The sequence below is a fragment of the Phoxinus phoxinus genome, assembly GCF_949152265.1.
Source record: "Phoxinus phoxinus genome assembly, chromosome: 18".
Lineage (NCBI taxonomy): Eukaryota > Metazoa > Chordata > Actinopteri > Cypriniformes > Leuciscidae > Phoxinus > Phoxinus phoxinus.
The window spans coordinates 4,290,273-4,305,439 of record NC_136893.1 but is presented as its reverse complement, the minus strand read 5'-3'; the positions used below and the strand labels follow the sequence as shown (position 1 = coordinate 4,305,439).

The 15,167-nt window shown below is 35.5% G+C and overlaps 1 protein-coding gene across 1 annotated transcript in view; it reads left to right on the top strand.

Moving 5' to 3' along the window:
- The window catches only part of slc1a7b (solute carrier family 1 member 7b), a gene marked incomplete at its 3' end in the record, with an annotated part of 48,048 nt that overhangs the window by 31,345 nt on the left and 1,536 nt on the right, over nucleotides 1-15,167 (top strand). The window contains exons 6-9 of the mRNA XM_079588839.1: nucleotides 10,960-11,175; nucleotides 13,365-13,407; nucleotides 14,541-14,775; nucleotides 14,991-15,090. Coding sequence (XP_079444965.1) covers nucleotides 10,960-11,175; nucleotides 13,365-13,407; nucleotides 14,541-14,775; nucleotides 14,991-15,090 — 594 coding nt within the window. The remainder of the gene's footprint in view (nucleotides 1-10,959; nucleotides 11,176-13,364; nucleotides 13,408-14,540; nucleotides 14,776-14,990; nucleotides 15,091-15,167) is intronic.

Below are 15,167 nucleotides of genomic sequence, written 5' to 3'. Positions count from 1 at the left end.
AGAAATTGAAATGAAATGTGGATATGTAGACTTGATCTGTAGACTTGAAATAAATAGTAAATAGTTTGGCATATATAAATTAAACATATCGGTGACATATATGGTCAAAACATACAGTATTATATAAATAATAATCATATACATCATATTAATATATGTCAATATACTCATTTAATATGGCAAATTTATATATGTTAAAAACCTATATCAACATATATGTAGAGATATGTATATGTGATAGCTATATATTGTCTTATATTTAACATATATGACGGCGTCACTAGCGATATAGGGATATGTCATATATTACATTTTCGTATGGGTTACTACAACAGTAGAATACAATTCTGAAATTATGGTTTATAGTTTTGGTGTGCCACCCCAAGATTTTAAGTGGCCCCATCTGGCCACCCCTATGAAAAATTTCTGGAGGCGCCACTGGAATTTACAGTGGCTTCATAAATTAATAAAAATTCACATTCACTGTTCTGCATTTTCTAGAAGTTGAACATTTTTCAACTTTGGGCTTGCAAAAAAAAAAAGGCAATCACTCTGCATGAAATAGACGCTCAGCGCCATTTTATTTTAACACACACCACTCCCATTGCACACAACTGAAAAAATATGCTGGACTTAGGGAAAGAAACGCTTCGGTGGACACATGGCCTATATACTACTATAGCTTTTATTCATATTTTGGATAAAACATTTTTTTCCATTTTCATTTTAGTTAAACTTTTAGTAATTAAATTTTTGTCATTTAAAAAAAAAAAAAGTTTTAGTTTTTTTAAACATCTATATAATTTGTATTACATTTTAATTTAGTTAGTTAAGTTATTTTAGTACTCTGGTAACCCAGTGTTTGAACTGCTTGTTTTTCTATCATAGCCACAGAATTCACAATTTAATGACCCTAAAATATGCAGTGATTTAAATGGCTGCGAGGCTTCCATTAGCATCTGTGTTCACGTTACACATCAATTTACATATCCCATGATTTTTGTCTAGTTTGATTACTTCTTGAGGGATGGAAGTAAACCACTAGGCTATGTGCATTTGAGTTTTCGTCAGATGCATTAGATGAATTATAAAATCGATGTGAAGACTCTGTGGTCTAGACACAAAATTAGAGGTTTCTTAATGCAGTTTGGAGGGGTAACTGCTTCTTAAATTACCCTCTTGCACAAATGGCTGATATGTTCTCTTGCATTGTGAACTTCTGACATGTTTTAGGTCTTCTTAATAGTCCACATGCTCACTTGATCTCTTAGGACTGAAATGGCCATAATTTGCGTAAAAACATGTCTTGTAGAGCATGCCGTAATTTGCGTAAAAACATGTCTTGTAGAGCATAATTGCCTTCAAATATAATCTGTGCATGGCTGCATGATGAACTTTCAGCTTTGGATTTGGCGACTCATTGACATCCTAGGATGGATCGTTTGGCTAAAATAGGCCATTTACCAGCAATCTGACCTCAGCGGCGAGGCAAGATCCTGGCTATAGCTGTAATCTGCAAGGAATACCGAATGCTTTAATTGTATTGAGATTAATAAGTGGGAAACAGAGAGGGTTTTCATGCCTTCAGATTGCCGTTTATTTCTGTGTGCAATTCAAGGTACTTTCTTGGGGTTTTAAAAGACAATTAATATTCAGTAATATTATTGCTTTAACTGCATTGAAACTATCGGATGAGAACTGAATTGAAAGTAAATTCATCTGTAGAGCTGCTTTACAGCTGGAACTGAATTAGTTTCACAATGAATTTTGCAACATTAGCATTGTTATTTGCTTCTTTATTGATGTGAAGCTGATTTTAAACAATCTATATTGTGTAAAGCACTATATATAAATAAATGTGAAGGGAAGCAGTGCATCCTAAGAAAACTGGAAAGAGCAAAAAGACACTGGCAGAAAAATTCAATCATGTTTTTTATAATGCAATGCACTTTCCAAGGACATTGGTTAACCAGAAATAATGCCTGCCATGATTTTGAATCATCTTGACTAATTATTCGGTAAAAGTGTCAAAAGGTACGACATTTTTACACAGAATTAGATTTTAAACAACCATGATTAACAAGATGATGATGTTTCTCACTGATGCGTGACCTGATGAGGTTATTTGAAATGTGTGCTTTAGCAGAATGTATTCTAGAATTCATTCCTGATATTACATGCTACTAAATCATTACTTTATTGTTACAGAGAGATTGGTAGGTCTATTAGTAAAATCTGTTGACTTTAGCAATCTTAGTTGCATTATATGCCAACTCCGACAGCTCAAAAAGCCATTTTCAAGTGTTTTCCCCCAAAGTTTGCATACTCAAGAAGTATTAAAGATATCTTAATTTCCTTTCAGAATTTGGTTCGTAACAATCTTTTATTTTGATACCCTATCTGGTTTAATACCAGAGTATTGGGGAATCTCAATATGGCTCCAAGTTGTTCAATTGTACACATTTTCAATGGTCGAAAACCAAATGTGGTAAAGTTTGCATGCAGCTGATCATTTTTTCTTTTAAAGAGGAATGTCTGAAGTTGAAACTAGAAATGTATCTATTTCTGAGAACTCTTAGTGGCAAGATAAAAATCGTTCATGAATACGGCCCCTGGTGTTGATGAATATCTCCCAGAACATTGTGAGAGCCAGTAACTGATGCCAGTAAATCTGATTTCAAGTTCTTGGCAGTTAAGCACGTTTAATCAAAACATGCAGATATGACGCATTTCCATAATCTAGTGGCTTATGGCCTTGGAAACCGTTTAACACGCAAACTTACTCCATTCAGTCGATTTCAGATGCTAGTGCAGTCAGTTGTTTCATGCTTACAAATAATTATTATAGTTATATAATAATTATTAATTATAAATTAATTATAATTATAGACATTTTAAATTATGATTTATTGTTATGCAAATAAAAAATTGTCTATGCAATTGTCTCTGATTAAGCATTTATATCCATATGTATCCATCTAGTGTAGAAAAAAGACACATTTACTTATATAGCGCTTTCTAAAACAAAGATTGCTGTGAAGCAGCTGCACAGAAATAAACAGGAAATTAATATTTTGAATGTTGTCAAATTCATCAGTAATGACTTCGATTTCTGTTAAGCAGCTCTACAAAGACAATATTCTCAATAATAAGCTCATTTTAGTTTAATGTTGATTCAATTTAGTTCAGTTATATAGTGTCGATGATGCAAAGAAAACTCATTTGAAGACAGTAGTGTCATTATCCAGATTAATTCAGTTCAAGGTAGTGCTCAATATATATCAAATCAATGCAAGTCCCCTGATGTCAACCATTCAATGCACAAAGCCATATGATCGAAGCATATGATTAACCTTATAAATGTCCTGAGGTTAATTGGTTTAGTTGCAGTGAACGTGTTACGAAACCCCCCATTTGCACTGGTCAGTTCATGCCACAGTTGTAAAAAAAATAAGCTGTTCGGTTGGTCATTTCTCACAAAAAATGTAATCTGTAAATGTTTTTCATCCCCATGTCGATCCAAACCTTCTTTCATCTGTGCAACACACACACACACACACACACACACACACACACACCCACACACACACACACGCACACACACACACACGCACACAAAAATCTGAAGACCATGTTGGTTAATTTTTCCCATGCAATTACAAGTAATGGGGACTGATGCTTTCGAGCTTCGAAAAAGACCCGGAAGCACCATAAAAGCATCATAATTGTGATTCATACAACCGAACTTATGTCATATGACGGCTTTGTGTGAGGAACAGACTGAAATGGATGTCATTATTCAATTAAAATAATTGGTTGTTGAGTCAGTGAGATGAACTCGATTTAACTGCACCAATGGATTCGTTGAGAAGATCCGACTCAAAAGAATGACTCATTCACGAATCGGCTGATTCTCTCTTCAACTCTGAATGTAAAGATGTCAAATTTTAAGAGACAAAACTCTCATACAATATAAATAACACTAGACATGTTGTTGTATGGACTTTTAGGATAATTATGGTTCTTTTGAATCCTTTATAAATCCCATTAAAGTCGTGGGCTGATGTGGAAGATTCATTTATATATGTCCTACCGAAGATCTAAAAGCTCAAAATTATGTGTGTTAGCATGAACTGTATATGGTTCAAAGTTTCATCCATTTGAAACCATGGCTGTGCTTATGCATGACTGGACAATATATATTGAATATTGAGTCACTTGAAGGAAAGAGCCAAATGAGATTGAAAGCAGCTCTCTCAATAATTGTATGTGTTTTTCTAGCACAGTTGTGAAGGTGCATTTAATCAGGTCATTTCACCCTGATTTCCTCAAGAGATCCTTCCGGAAAAATCCTCACAATCAAACATCTTCTCGCCAGTCACTCTCCTCTCAAAACACAAACAGACACCCACCCACACACACGCGCACACACACACACACACACACACACACACACACACACTGAGTTCACACATGTGTGAGTTCAATCTGATGGTTTTACATTTGACAGCATTTTAACAGCTTACCTATTATGACTATTTTTAAATCATATTCAAATCATCTAGTCCTGTGGTGTTACTTTGACATTTCAGCATGCGAAAATTTCTTGTTTTTTACACACACAAAAAACATAGCTGTTTTATCTTTTACATGGATATGTTATTGAAAACACATGCGTGGCTCATTTTAGACGCATTTACAGGAATAGTTCACTCTGATTACTTCAAATAAAAAAACTTCTTGACTTCTTTTATAAAACAGCTTTTTTTTCTTCATGGCAGACTCCAAATATAGAATGTCTTAATGACAAACATGTTCGCAGGTTTTAGAGCAGCGTTTCATTTATTATGTGGTGAAACTATTTCCACTCAAGAGCAGTTTGAGCTCAATGTTTTTGTCAATGTTATCACCTCAATAGCTCGAGTTTAATAACTTAAATATTAATCATATTTTTTGATTGAGACATGCTTTAAAGGGTTATCACCTAATGAATTGAAATATCTCACTTTGCATGTAATGAGTCTATATAATATATTAGTTTCACCTTTTAAGTTGAATTACTGAAATAAATTAACTTTTGCACCATATTCAAATTTTGAGAGTTTCAACTGTATGAGTATAATGAGAAACATTATATTGAGGGTTATTTGAACCAATAAAAGTCCTGTAAAGTTTATAATTTTGTCCCAGAAAAGTGAAATTGCTTGATCATGACTCATAACACTTGTTGTAGAGAGTTTATAAAGGCAGCTGTGTGTCGTCGACTCACTTATATAATGTCCTTTATCTTCTCTTAGAAGCTTGTATCCATCAGAATGATGATATAAGGAATTATGTAATTTACGCCATGAAAAGATGCAAGGTGTTTGCAAACACTATAGATCTGTGCAAGAAAGTACAGCATTTGAACACAACACAATTGTATTGGCTTATAACAGTGTTTTCTGTAGGCGTTGAAAGCGGCATGTTGCATTGCATCAAACGTTGTTAGCTTTGCAAGCTTTAATTCTTGTTTTGATCAGAAATGTATACGGCAATTTGCGTGACATTCTCCACATTGCTGCACGCTTCGCCTCCTACTAATGTAATAGCGGAACAGTTGTTTGAAGAGACACTGCATTGATTTGCTACAGAATATCTATTGTTTTATTTAAAGGCCAATGTTCTCGTCGATTGATCACCTCCTCAATACTTCTTTCTCCTTATTTTTGATTGGGATATAAAGTGGAATTTATACAACACTATAAAAGTGCACAAACATTTTTAGCTTTGCAAGCTTTAAATCAGGCATAGTTCAGAAATGCATTTTATACAGGTCATCTCTCGTTTTATTAATTTGAATGCCAACAAATTTCTTTTTTGAGAAGTGTCTTGCTTGTGCATTGTTCCATTAAAATAAATGTCACTCATTTTGACATGTTGTTATCATGACATGTTATTATTTTATTGCACAACAGTATTTTGTGAATCCATCCATGGAGACTATGATGCTCTTTTCAATGGTAAGAATAAACTGGACATATGCTTCATATTTCTGTTATGAGTTTGTAATGATGATTGTTTCCTCTCCGCTGAGAAAGGTCAGCGAGGGTGGAAACGCACTGTAAACGGGAGGGGATAAAGTAGAGAGAAATAGATTTGACATTTCCTTAATAAATCCATCAGCACGCAAGCCCAGATTGAAACGTCACTGCGACTGGATACGGATTACCCACAATGCTCACCAGGGTCACAGCGTTGAACAAGAGAAGGCGATGGATACAAACATGGCCATTTACACTGACCCGACACCAGCTGTGCCATGTTAGCATCAGAAGGAGACGCTCGTGGCTGTGTCCGAAATCGCCCTATACTCTTAAATAGAGCACTATTGAGGAAACAGCCATTTGTAATGATGTCCGAAACCATAGTGGGCATTATCGAGTGCACTCATTCAATCCCACAATAACGAATGTGCAAGCGATGTACGCTCAACGGCTAGAGAATACCCATAATCCACTATGACGGGCACGCCAAATGAGATAGACTCCAGTTATATGGGATGTGGAGGTTTATAGATCTCAACATTTTCTCAGACTCAGATTGGCCAAAAGTCAATCAAGCGTGCAGATCTCAATATGAACTCAAACATTTCTCATCAAATTCGTCTGAGATTAAATGAGCTGAGCTTCTATTCACATTCATGTATTCATTTTCATACTATTAATGTATGAATATGGAGTGCAACAGTCACGTTCTGGAAGTAAAAACATTATTGTCCTCTAGAAATGTAGATTTTTAACAATAACTACAAACCTTTCAAGAAAGCCCTGCTGTGAGCTAGGATGTTAACTGGTGGTATTTGCTTCCGCCAGCCTAGTTTTAAAATAATCATGTTAAACAGCCGAATTAATGGTGAAAAACTACATTACCCATGATGCTGTCAACACAATCAAAACACCACAAGCTCCACCCACTCCCATGAAGCACTGCAAAGCTCAAGTCAGCCTCTCAAGATATCTGTGTATATAGGGCATACTTTATATAAAACATATATTTTAAGTTTGTTGCAATAATCAACATTTTTAAATGAGTAGTTTTATATTTCTCCAATTTAATTTGATTATGCTGTTCGCAATGCTTCATGGGATTTGTAGTTCTTTACCTCAAGCCATCCTTTACATTGTATCTTGTATTTTTGTCCAATTTAAAAAAAACTTTTTTGCTTCAAATAAAAAGTTTGTTGTGTTGTGATTCACCTTGTTGCCGGTTGGCTTGGTTCATGGCATTTAACGCTTAAATTAACTTTTTGGTTGAGCACTAATTGAACTATTGAATCGTGCGTGACTATTTTTAGCATTTGAAAGAAATGCAAGATAAACGTCATACTTAGATGAAACATAACAAACAACGAAATTAAGTTTCCTGAGCTATGGAAGAGGGAAAAAAATCCCTGCAAGATGTTCTGAGTGCTTTTGAACATATTAATAAGCAGCTGCTTGAGTCTGAAGAGTCCACCCTTAAGTCTCTGAAACAATCAAATATATTTTGAAGGAGGAGCCTAAATATCAATTACATTTTCTTGTTCGCCTACATCACTGACTGTATATCATAACCTTACCGTGCTCGAAATCATCTCTGATTTAAAAAAAACTGAATCCAACCAATGCAGGAAGAGGAAATGATGTGAATGTGAAAAAGCAATATTTTAGCTTGAACCTCTCATTGCAGGATGCCCTGCGGTCATTAATATGTAATCTCTGGCTGATGGAGCCAGCTGTTCATCTGCACAACAGAGGCTGTTTAGAGGGCACCTTCTCCAGCTCTAATCTCGCAGCTTTTGTGTGGATGACTGACTGCTCGCGCTGTAGTGAGGTTTAGCTGTATTCCCAAAGGGATGAGCGCGTGTGGACATGATGACGAAGAATGTGCTTTTTATAGGCACCTGAAAAGTCCTGTTAAAATGCCTTGAGAGGTCAAATTGTGGGTCAAAATGTGGTCTGCTAAAATACCATCAGGATGTGCTGCAGAATAAAACCATATTCAAGGCCATATTCTACACCTATGACACATTTTTTCCCTGGCCACAAGTGACAGTTAAGACATAATGCTACAAAAGATTTCTATTTCAAATTAATGCTGTTCCTTTGAACTTTCTATTAATCAAAACATATTTTTTCAAAGCACAACAGCAGTTTTCAAGCTGTAGTTTTCAACATTGATATTAATAAGAAATGTTTCTTGAGCAGCAAATTATATTATAATGATTTCTGAAGGGTCATGTGACACTAATGATGCTGAAAATTCAGCTTTGATCACAGGAATAAATGACATTTTACTATATATTCACATAGAAAACATCTATTTTAAAGGGGGAATGGCATTAATGTTTTTTATTATTTTAATACGTCCATTGCGGTTCACTGATAATGTTAATAAAAACCAAATAGGCGTTAATAAAAAAAAAATATACATCTGTCTGAAATTATTTTAACGGGCAGTTCCTTAACAGCAAAAGTATCAACGTCCCCTCGCTGTTGCACTTTGTGTTTTGAAAATATTATCCATATAAAACCAAAGATTTATGAAATAACTTACTTACCATGTGTGATGCAGCTGCTGTCAGATCCAATACATTCGGCTGCTTCATCTTTCAACTAAAGTTTATTTACGAACTCTTCCTTACAGTGTGCCTCGATTAAAATTCAATGCAAAAGTGAAATGCTCTGAACAAACATTTAATCATCAGACGCCATTAAAAATAAACCGTACACTTGTTCCTGATGCTGGGATACTTCTGAAGTGTCCTGTCAGACTCATGCGCCTGTATATCCAGTGTAGACATCGTCAGGGATTATAATTGTCAGGTTTTGGGTGGTGAAAGTAGTGAGGACTCAAGGGCAGCGTTGATGAGCTTTTAATGATAATAAAACAAAACAGACAACGAAAACTACCCCGGGGGTTGGGTTGGGCTGGGTTGACTTGGGTTGACTTGACTTGACTGAAACCCACACTGTACATATAACAACAAACCAGCACAAGACTGAAAACAGGAGAATAAATAGGGAGCGCAAACAAAGCAGGTAACAAGGGAGGACAGGTGGGGCAAATGAATCAATAATCAGGTAACAAGGTGGGAAGGGCTATAGACAATCGACAGGGGAGCACATGGCTCAAGAAAACACACATGACAAGCCATGTGCTAACACAAAATGAGACATGAACACACAGCCAATGAGAACACTCATAAGCCACGTGTTCACACAAAACTAATATCCAAAGTAGCCGTTTTTTGGAGCTTGATCAAATAAATGCTTTGTTTATATGGATGTTTTAAGCTATGACAATTACAAGATTATTTAATGATAAAAAGACCACTTAGCCTATTTGTCAAAAGATCAAGGAAAATTAGATTTCTCATGTCATGACCCCTTTTATTTGTATTCATATTTCCCAAAATTAACAGGTTTGATCAAATAAATGCGTCTTTCAAAAACATTAAAAAAATCGAACAGACTGCAAACTTTTGAACGGTAGTGTTGTATACATAGAGTCACCTTTATTTCTATAGGACTTTAAAGGTTGGGTAGGCAATTTTCGGAGAGGCTAGCAATAGTGACCTAGCTATGAAATCATAAGCTCCCGCACTCCCTTCAGAACAACCCCACGCCTCCTTCAAAACACATGAGCGCACACAGCAGAGTCTGCAAACCGACGAGAGATGGCGTTAAATTATCTCATGTTTCAAAGCACATAACATAATGAACATAAACAACTTAAAGAGCACTGACCTGTACCACCTGACTGCTGCAGATTCATTTCAGCGTTGATAGTGTTGACATTGTAACATAAATTCGAGTCACAAACCTCTCAGAGTATATGGTCATGTATTTACAGTAGTAATGTTGTGAACGCAGCATAAGCTGGTTGTTTTGGTTCAGGAGGAACTGTAAAAGGCGGCTGCTGTTTCGTTTGTGCTGCTCGGTGACTGACGTCTGTCTAACTCAGTGCATAGCATGAAACGCACTGATGACGTGTGTTAATAGGCAGATAGGACCGAATGCAATGATTGGACGAACATTTTATGGTACACCTTCCACATATGAGATATATACATATAAATACATTGTGAATATACAGAAAAATAGCAGTTAATTTCAGCTGCAGCTCTACAGAAGGCAATAGTGCCATTATTCATTCACTTTCAGTCAGTTCAAATGTTGATTTAAATTTAGTTAAAGGATAATCCCGGTATTTAACACCTTGAGTCTATATTGTAGTTTGTTTTGGATGAACAAAAGTGGTGGACAACATTTTTTTGACAATGGTTCCTCTCTCGAGTTTTTGACTATATAAGAATTGGCCATGGACCCATTTGACATTGGAGTCAATGGGCCCCATTGAATTCTGTTGAAGGACTGAGTGCTCGTTAATATAAATGCGCTAACGGAAGTGGTCGGGAGTGTGCTAACGCTTCAGATTCAAATATTGAGCGGAAGTTACACGGTTGTGAAGTGTCTGAAAAAATAGTTCCACTATAGCAAAATAAACGGATTGGAATCATATATTGCGACGATATATTGTTTATAATCATCAACGAACACCACTAACCACTCGGTGAGTTTAACAGTTTTGTAAACGAACATTATTGGCTGTTTTAATGACATTTTTGGACATGCCCATTGACTCCAATGTTAAATGGGTCCATGGCCAATTCTTTTATAGTCAAAAACTCGAGAGAGGAACCATTGTCAAAAAAATGTTGTCCACCACTCTTGTTCATCCAAAACAAACTACAATATAGACTCAAGGTGTTAAATACCGGAATTATCCTATAAATAGCAGTGCCAATGTAGCAAAATTAATCAATTATAAAAAAAAAAAAAGAGTCAAATCAGCAATAAAGCAGCTCTACAGAAGACAAGGGTGTCATTATCCAGCTCAAGTCTGTTAAATCTATCTCTGTCTGCTCTCCGTCAGTTTGATGTCCGGTCTGGCGGCGCTGGATGCAAAGTGTTCCAGTCGGCTGGGCCTCATCACGGTCTCCTACTACCTGTGGACCACCTTCCTCGCTGTGGTGGTGGGAATCGTCATGGTGTTGATCATCCATCCAGGAGGAATGGCACAGAAAGAAGACTCTGAGGACAGCGGGAAACCCATCATGAGCTCCGCTGATGCTCTCCTGGATCTCATACGGTGAGAAAGCCCTCATGTTTCTCCCTCACATCATTCCACGGAACACATGTTCTATGGAACACAGAAGAAAAGAAAGTCAAACATCTTTAATCCAGAAACATGACTCATGATATTAACCCCGCTAACAGGGAGTGTTCTCAGAACGTTCTCTCAAAGTTATGAAGAAACATTCTAAGATTAGTAGAATGTTAAAAGTTATCTGGTCTTTAATGATGTTCTCAAAATGTTAGCGCAAAAACATTAATAGATCGTTCATTGAACGTTTTATTTGGATGTTCATCTCACATTTGTTAAATATTACTACACTGTAAAAAAAAAAAAAAGTTGCTGCCTCAAATGTTTACCGTAAGTACAATCAACTTGGACGTTTAAGTCATTTCAACTTAAATTACATTAAACTGACCTAAGAAAATTTGTTGAATCTTGTATAACGTAAAAAAGTTGCTTAACTTATTTTGATGAGTTAAAGCAATGTAAAAAACAAATGTTGTCATAACTTCCCATAAAATTTGCAAAATTATAACGGAATGATCCCTTAACATTCTAATTACTGAGAAAAACATTTAAAAAAAATGGATAACTTAATTGAAACGTTAGTAAAAGTTCTTATTTTTGTTAGCTGGGAAATTGTCATTTTCGTTATCAACAATACCAGGCAAATAAAAACAGAATTTGATTTATGAATTACTAGCAAATTGGTCAGTAATATTTTACAATGGACTGCCATCACGGACACAATCTCCAGCAACCTGATTGTGTTTCGATTGAAGGTATAGCAGTCATAATCTCACATGACCTGTTTGAGAGCACTCGGGCGTCTAAATGAGTCAAACACTAGAAGGATTGGGAAACTATTGTAGATTTTAATGTTTTTATAAATGCACAGTGACCCTTAAATGTACTTGGACACTTAAGACACATTGCATAAAATTGCATTAGATCATACAATTAACTATAAACAAACACAAAGGCACACAATTTTGACTGTCTTCAACACTAGATCTATTGTTTAAGGGTTGTGTGTTTTTGCTTGAGAAGTGTGTTTATTTATGATAAATTATCTTGGTTTTGTACTTTGTTATCTAATGCAATGATTTAAACTTCAAGTGTCCACATGCATCTTTGTGCCGCTGTTTGTGTGAGCTCAGCATCAACCAACTTTTCAATATTTGTGTCATTTATACTAATGCCTGCCTGTGTTTGTAGCTTAAATCAACTATTATATATATACAAGCTGTCTATATACAAGCCGTACACAGAAAGTGAATTATTGACCCTGCTTGAAGCAAATGCAGCCATTATTTCTGCCTCCAGGAATCCACGTAACTAAAATAAATGACATGTATTCTTTACACACACTTCATTGGCTGAAGGTCATTTTATTAGAAACATAACAGTGTAGACAAAGCCATTTAAAATACTCTCAATACATTCCCATGGACTGCTGGCAGGATTGTTTGGTTTAATTATTTATTTAATTAAAATTACATGCTTTGCAATGGCATTCATTCCTGCCCACGTAAGAATAATATCCCCCAAAAATGACCACTTAACGCTCTGGTGCTGTTCGGTTATTTTTCACTGAAAAATGCTCGCTGATCTATGTTTATATGTGAATAAAAGCCTAAATCCAATCTGTTCATCACGTAAAGCGATCGAGTCTCTTCATAAAATTTGGACTAAACCGCTCAATTCATATGGATTAGTTTTACGATCTCTTCATAAACATTTTGAGGCATGAAAGTGGTAGTTGCGTAGCTGTCAATGGAGGGCCAGAAATCTCTCAGATTTTATTTAAAAATATCTGGTTTGGAATAATTAATGACAGAATGTTCATTTTTGGGTGTAAAAACAATAAGTAATAACATTTTATATATAAAATTCCAAAATGTATATGTTCAAGAACATACATTCTTGAATTCATGAATTCACCCCATAATGGATAATGTAAAAGTATTTTTCTATCTCTAAGTAAAAGCAGAATAATTTTTTTGTGACTATGAAGTTAGCCTTCATTCATTGTGCATTTTGTTTTCATTCACAAACGGAGGACCTGCAAGGACAATTTTTATGAAGGATACTAGAAGTGTGTGTGCATGTTATGCTTCCTATAAATGTCTTAATAAAAGCATTCAATAGTTCAACTCAAGTACTCATCTAACTGTAATATATTTGATGTCCCTGAACAGAAACATGTTTCCAGCCAACCTCGTTCAAGCCACATTTCAACAGGTAAGAATCCACAGTTAGCCATTCATTATTTATTAGTCTCTCCTTATAATGTGTAAGGAAAATGTGACAATGAACCATCAAATTAATACAAGCAAAGCATAAATGCATACAGCCACTGCTTTTGTTAACACTCGCATGAGCACCTAGATGTGAATAATCATTGGTTACGCTTTATTTTAAGGTGTCATTGTTACAGTGCAATTATATATTTAAGTACTGAGTAATAATAATTAACTACATGTACTTACTATAGGGTTAGGGTAGGATTAGGACATGGTTTATGGTTAGTTGCATGTAATTATGCATAAGTTACTGTTATTACTATGGTAAGTAACATATGTAACAAGGACACTGTAAAATAAAGTGTTACCATGATTTTCTTTTTCAGTATTTTTGTCTTGTTTTCCAGTACAAATATCTAAACATTCTTAAATCGAGATACCAAAATTAAGACATACAATCTTTTTGATCATAATTAAGTGATTTAAACTTATAACAAGAAAAATATTTGCCAGTGGAGTAGAAAAAAATCAACTTAATTTAAAGAGAAAACATTTTTCTCGTGTCTTAAGTGTATAAACACTTATCTTGTGCTTTTTGCTTCTCAAGTAAATGCATTTTGATTTAGGAACGTTAAACATTTGTACTGGAAAACAAGACACAAATACTGAGGAAGCAATTAGGGTTGCTGACTAAGGGGCCGTTTACATGACAGTGTCTTCAACTAAAAAATAGAAAATGTTTTATGCGTTTTAGCCATTCAATTGATCTTCGCGGTCATCTCTTCCTTCTAGATCATTTATAGCATCAAATAAACATGAATGAACATCAGAAGGAATGTTGTTTTAACCGCGGAAAGGCGTCAGTACACTCCGCTTCTCAAGTTCAAATCCTCCCGTTAATCTACTAACTCTCCTGACTGCTTTGTCGGACAAAATGGCGGATGGCGAAGTATGATTGGTCAATTTGACCAAATGATGCAATCAATTTGACAATGTTGTCGTCTGTACACAAAAAAACGCAATGGAAAGATTTTTGCATTTGCATTTTGAGTAGCTTCTGCTTTGATCACAAAGTGCTCGACAAACTGAAGTAAAATAAAAAGAGATACATTATTTTCTCTCTCTCTCTAGTATCGTACCAACAGTGTGCCCATAATGAACACGCCCAAGACGACAGTGGCCACCAGTCTGACGGAGAGCACCACTCGCCGCACGCTCATCTACGGGATTCAGGACGATAACGGGACGGACATCCAGAACTTCCAGCTGGATCTGACCCCGCCTCCTGACGTGGTGATGCGCACGCTTCCTGGCACCAGTGAGGGCATGAACGTCCTGGGGATTGTCATTTTCTCTGCCACCATGGGTGAGAATACTGCAGCAAACCACATATGTGTTCATATTTTTATATTATATCTCACATTTGCATATCGCTGGTCATTTTCTCTGCCACCATGGGTGAGAATATTGCAACAAACGACAAATGTGTTATTTATTTATTTTATAATACAAATTATTTTTTTATTTTTTAATAATAATATTATATCTCACATTTGCATATCGCTGGTCATTTTTGTGCAGGCATAATGTTGGGCAGAATGGGTCCTAACGGCAGTGCACTGGTTAACTTTTGCCAAAGTCTAAATGAAGCGGTGCTGAAAATCGTTGCTATTGTCATCTGGTAAGATTTTATTTTATATATACTGTATATATAAAAATGTATTTATTTATTTCTTTTGCTTTGATTTTAATGTTAAG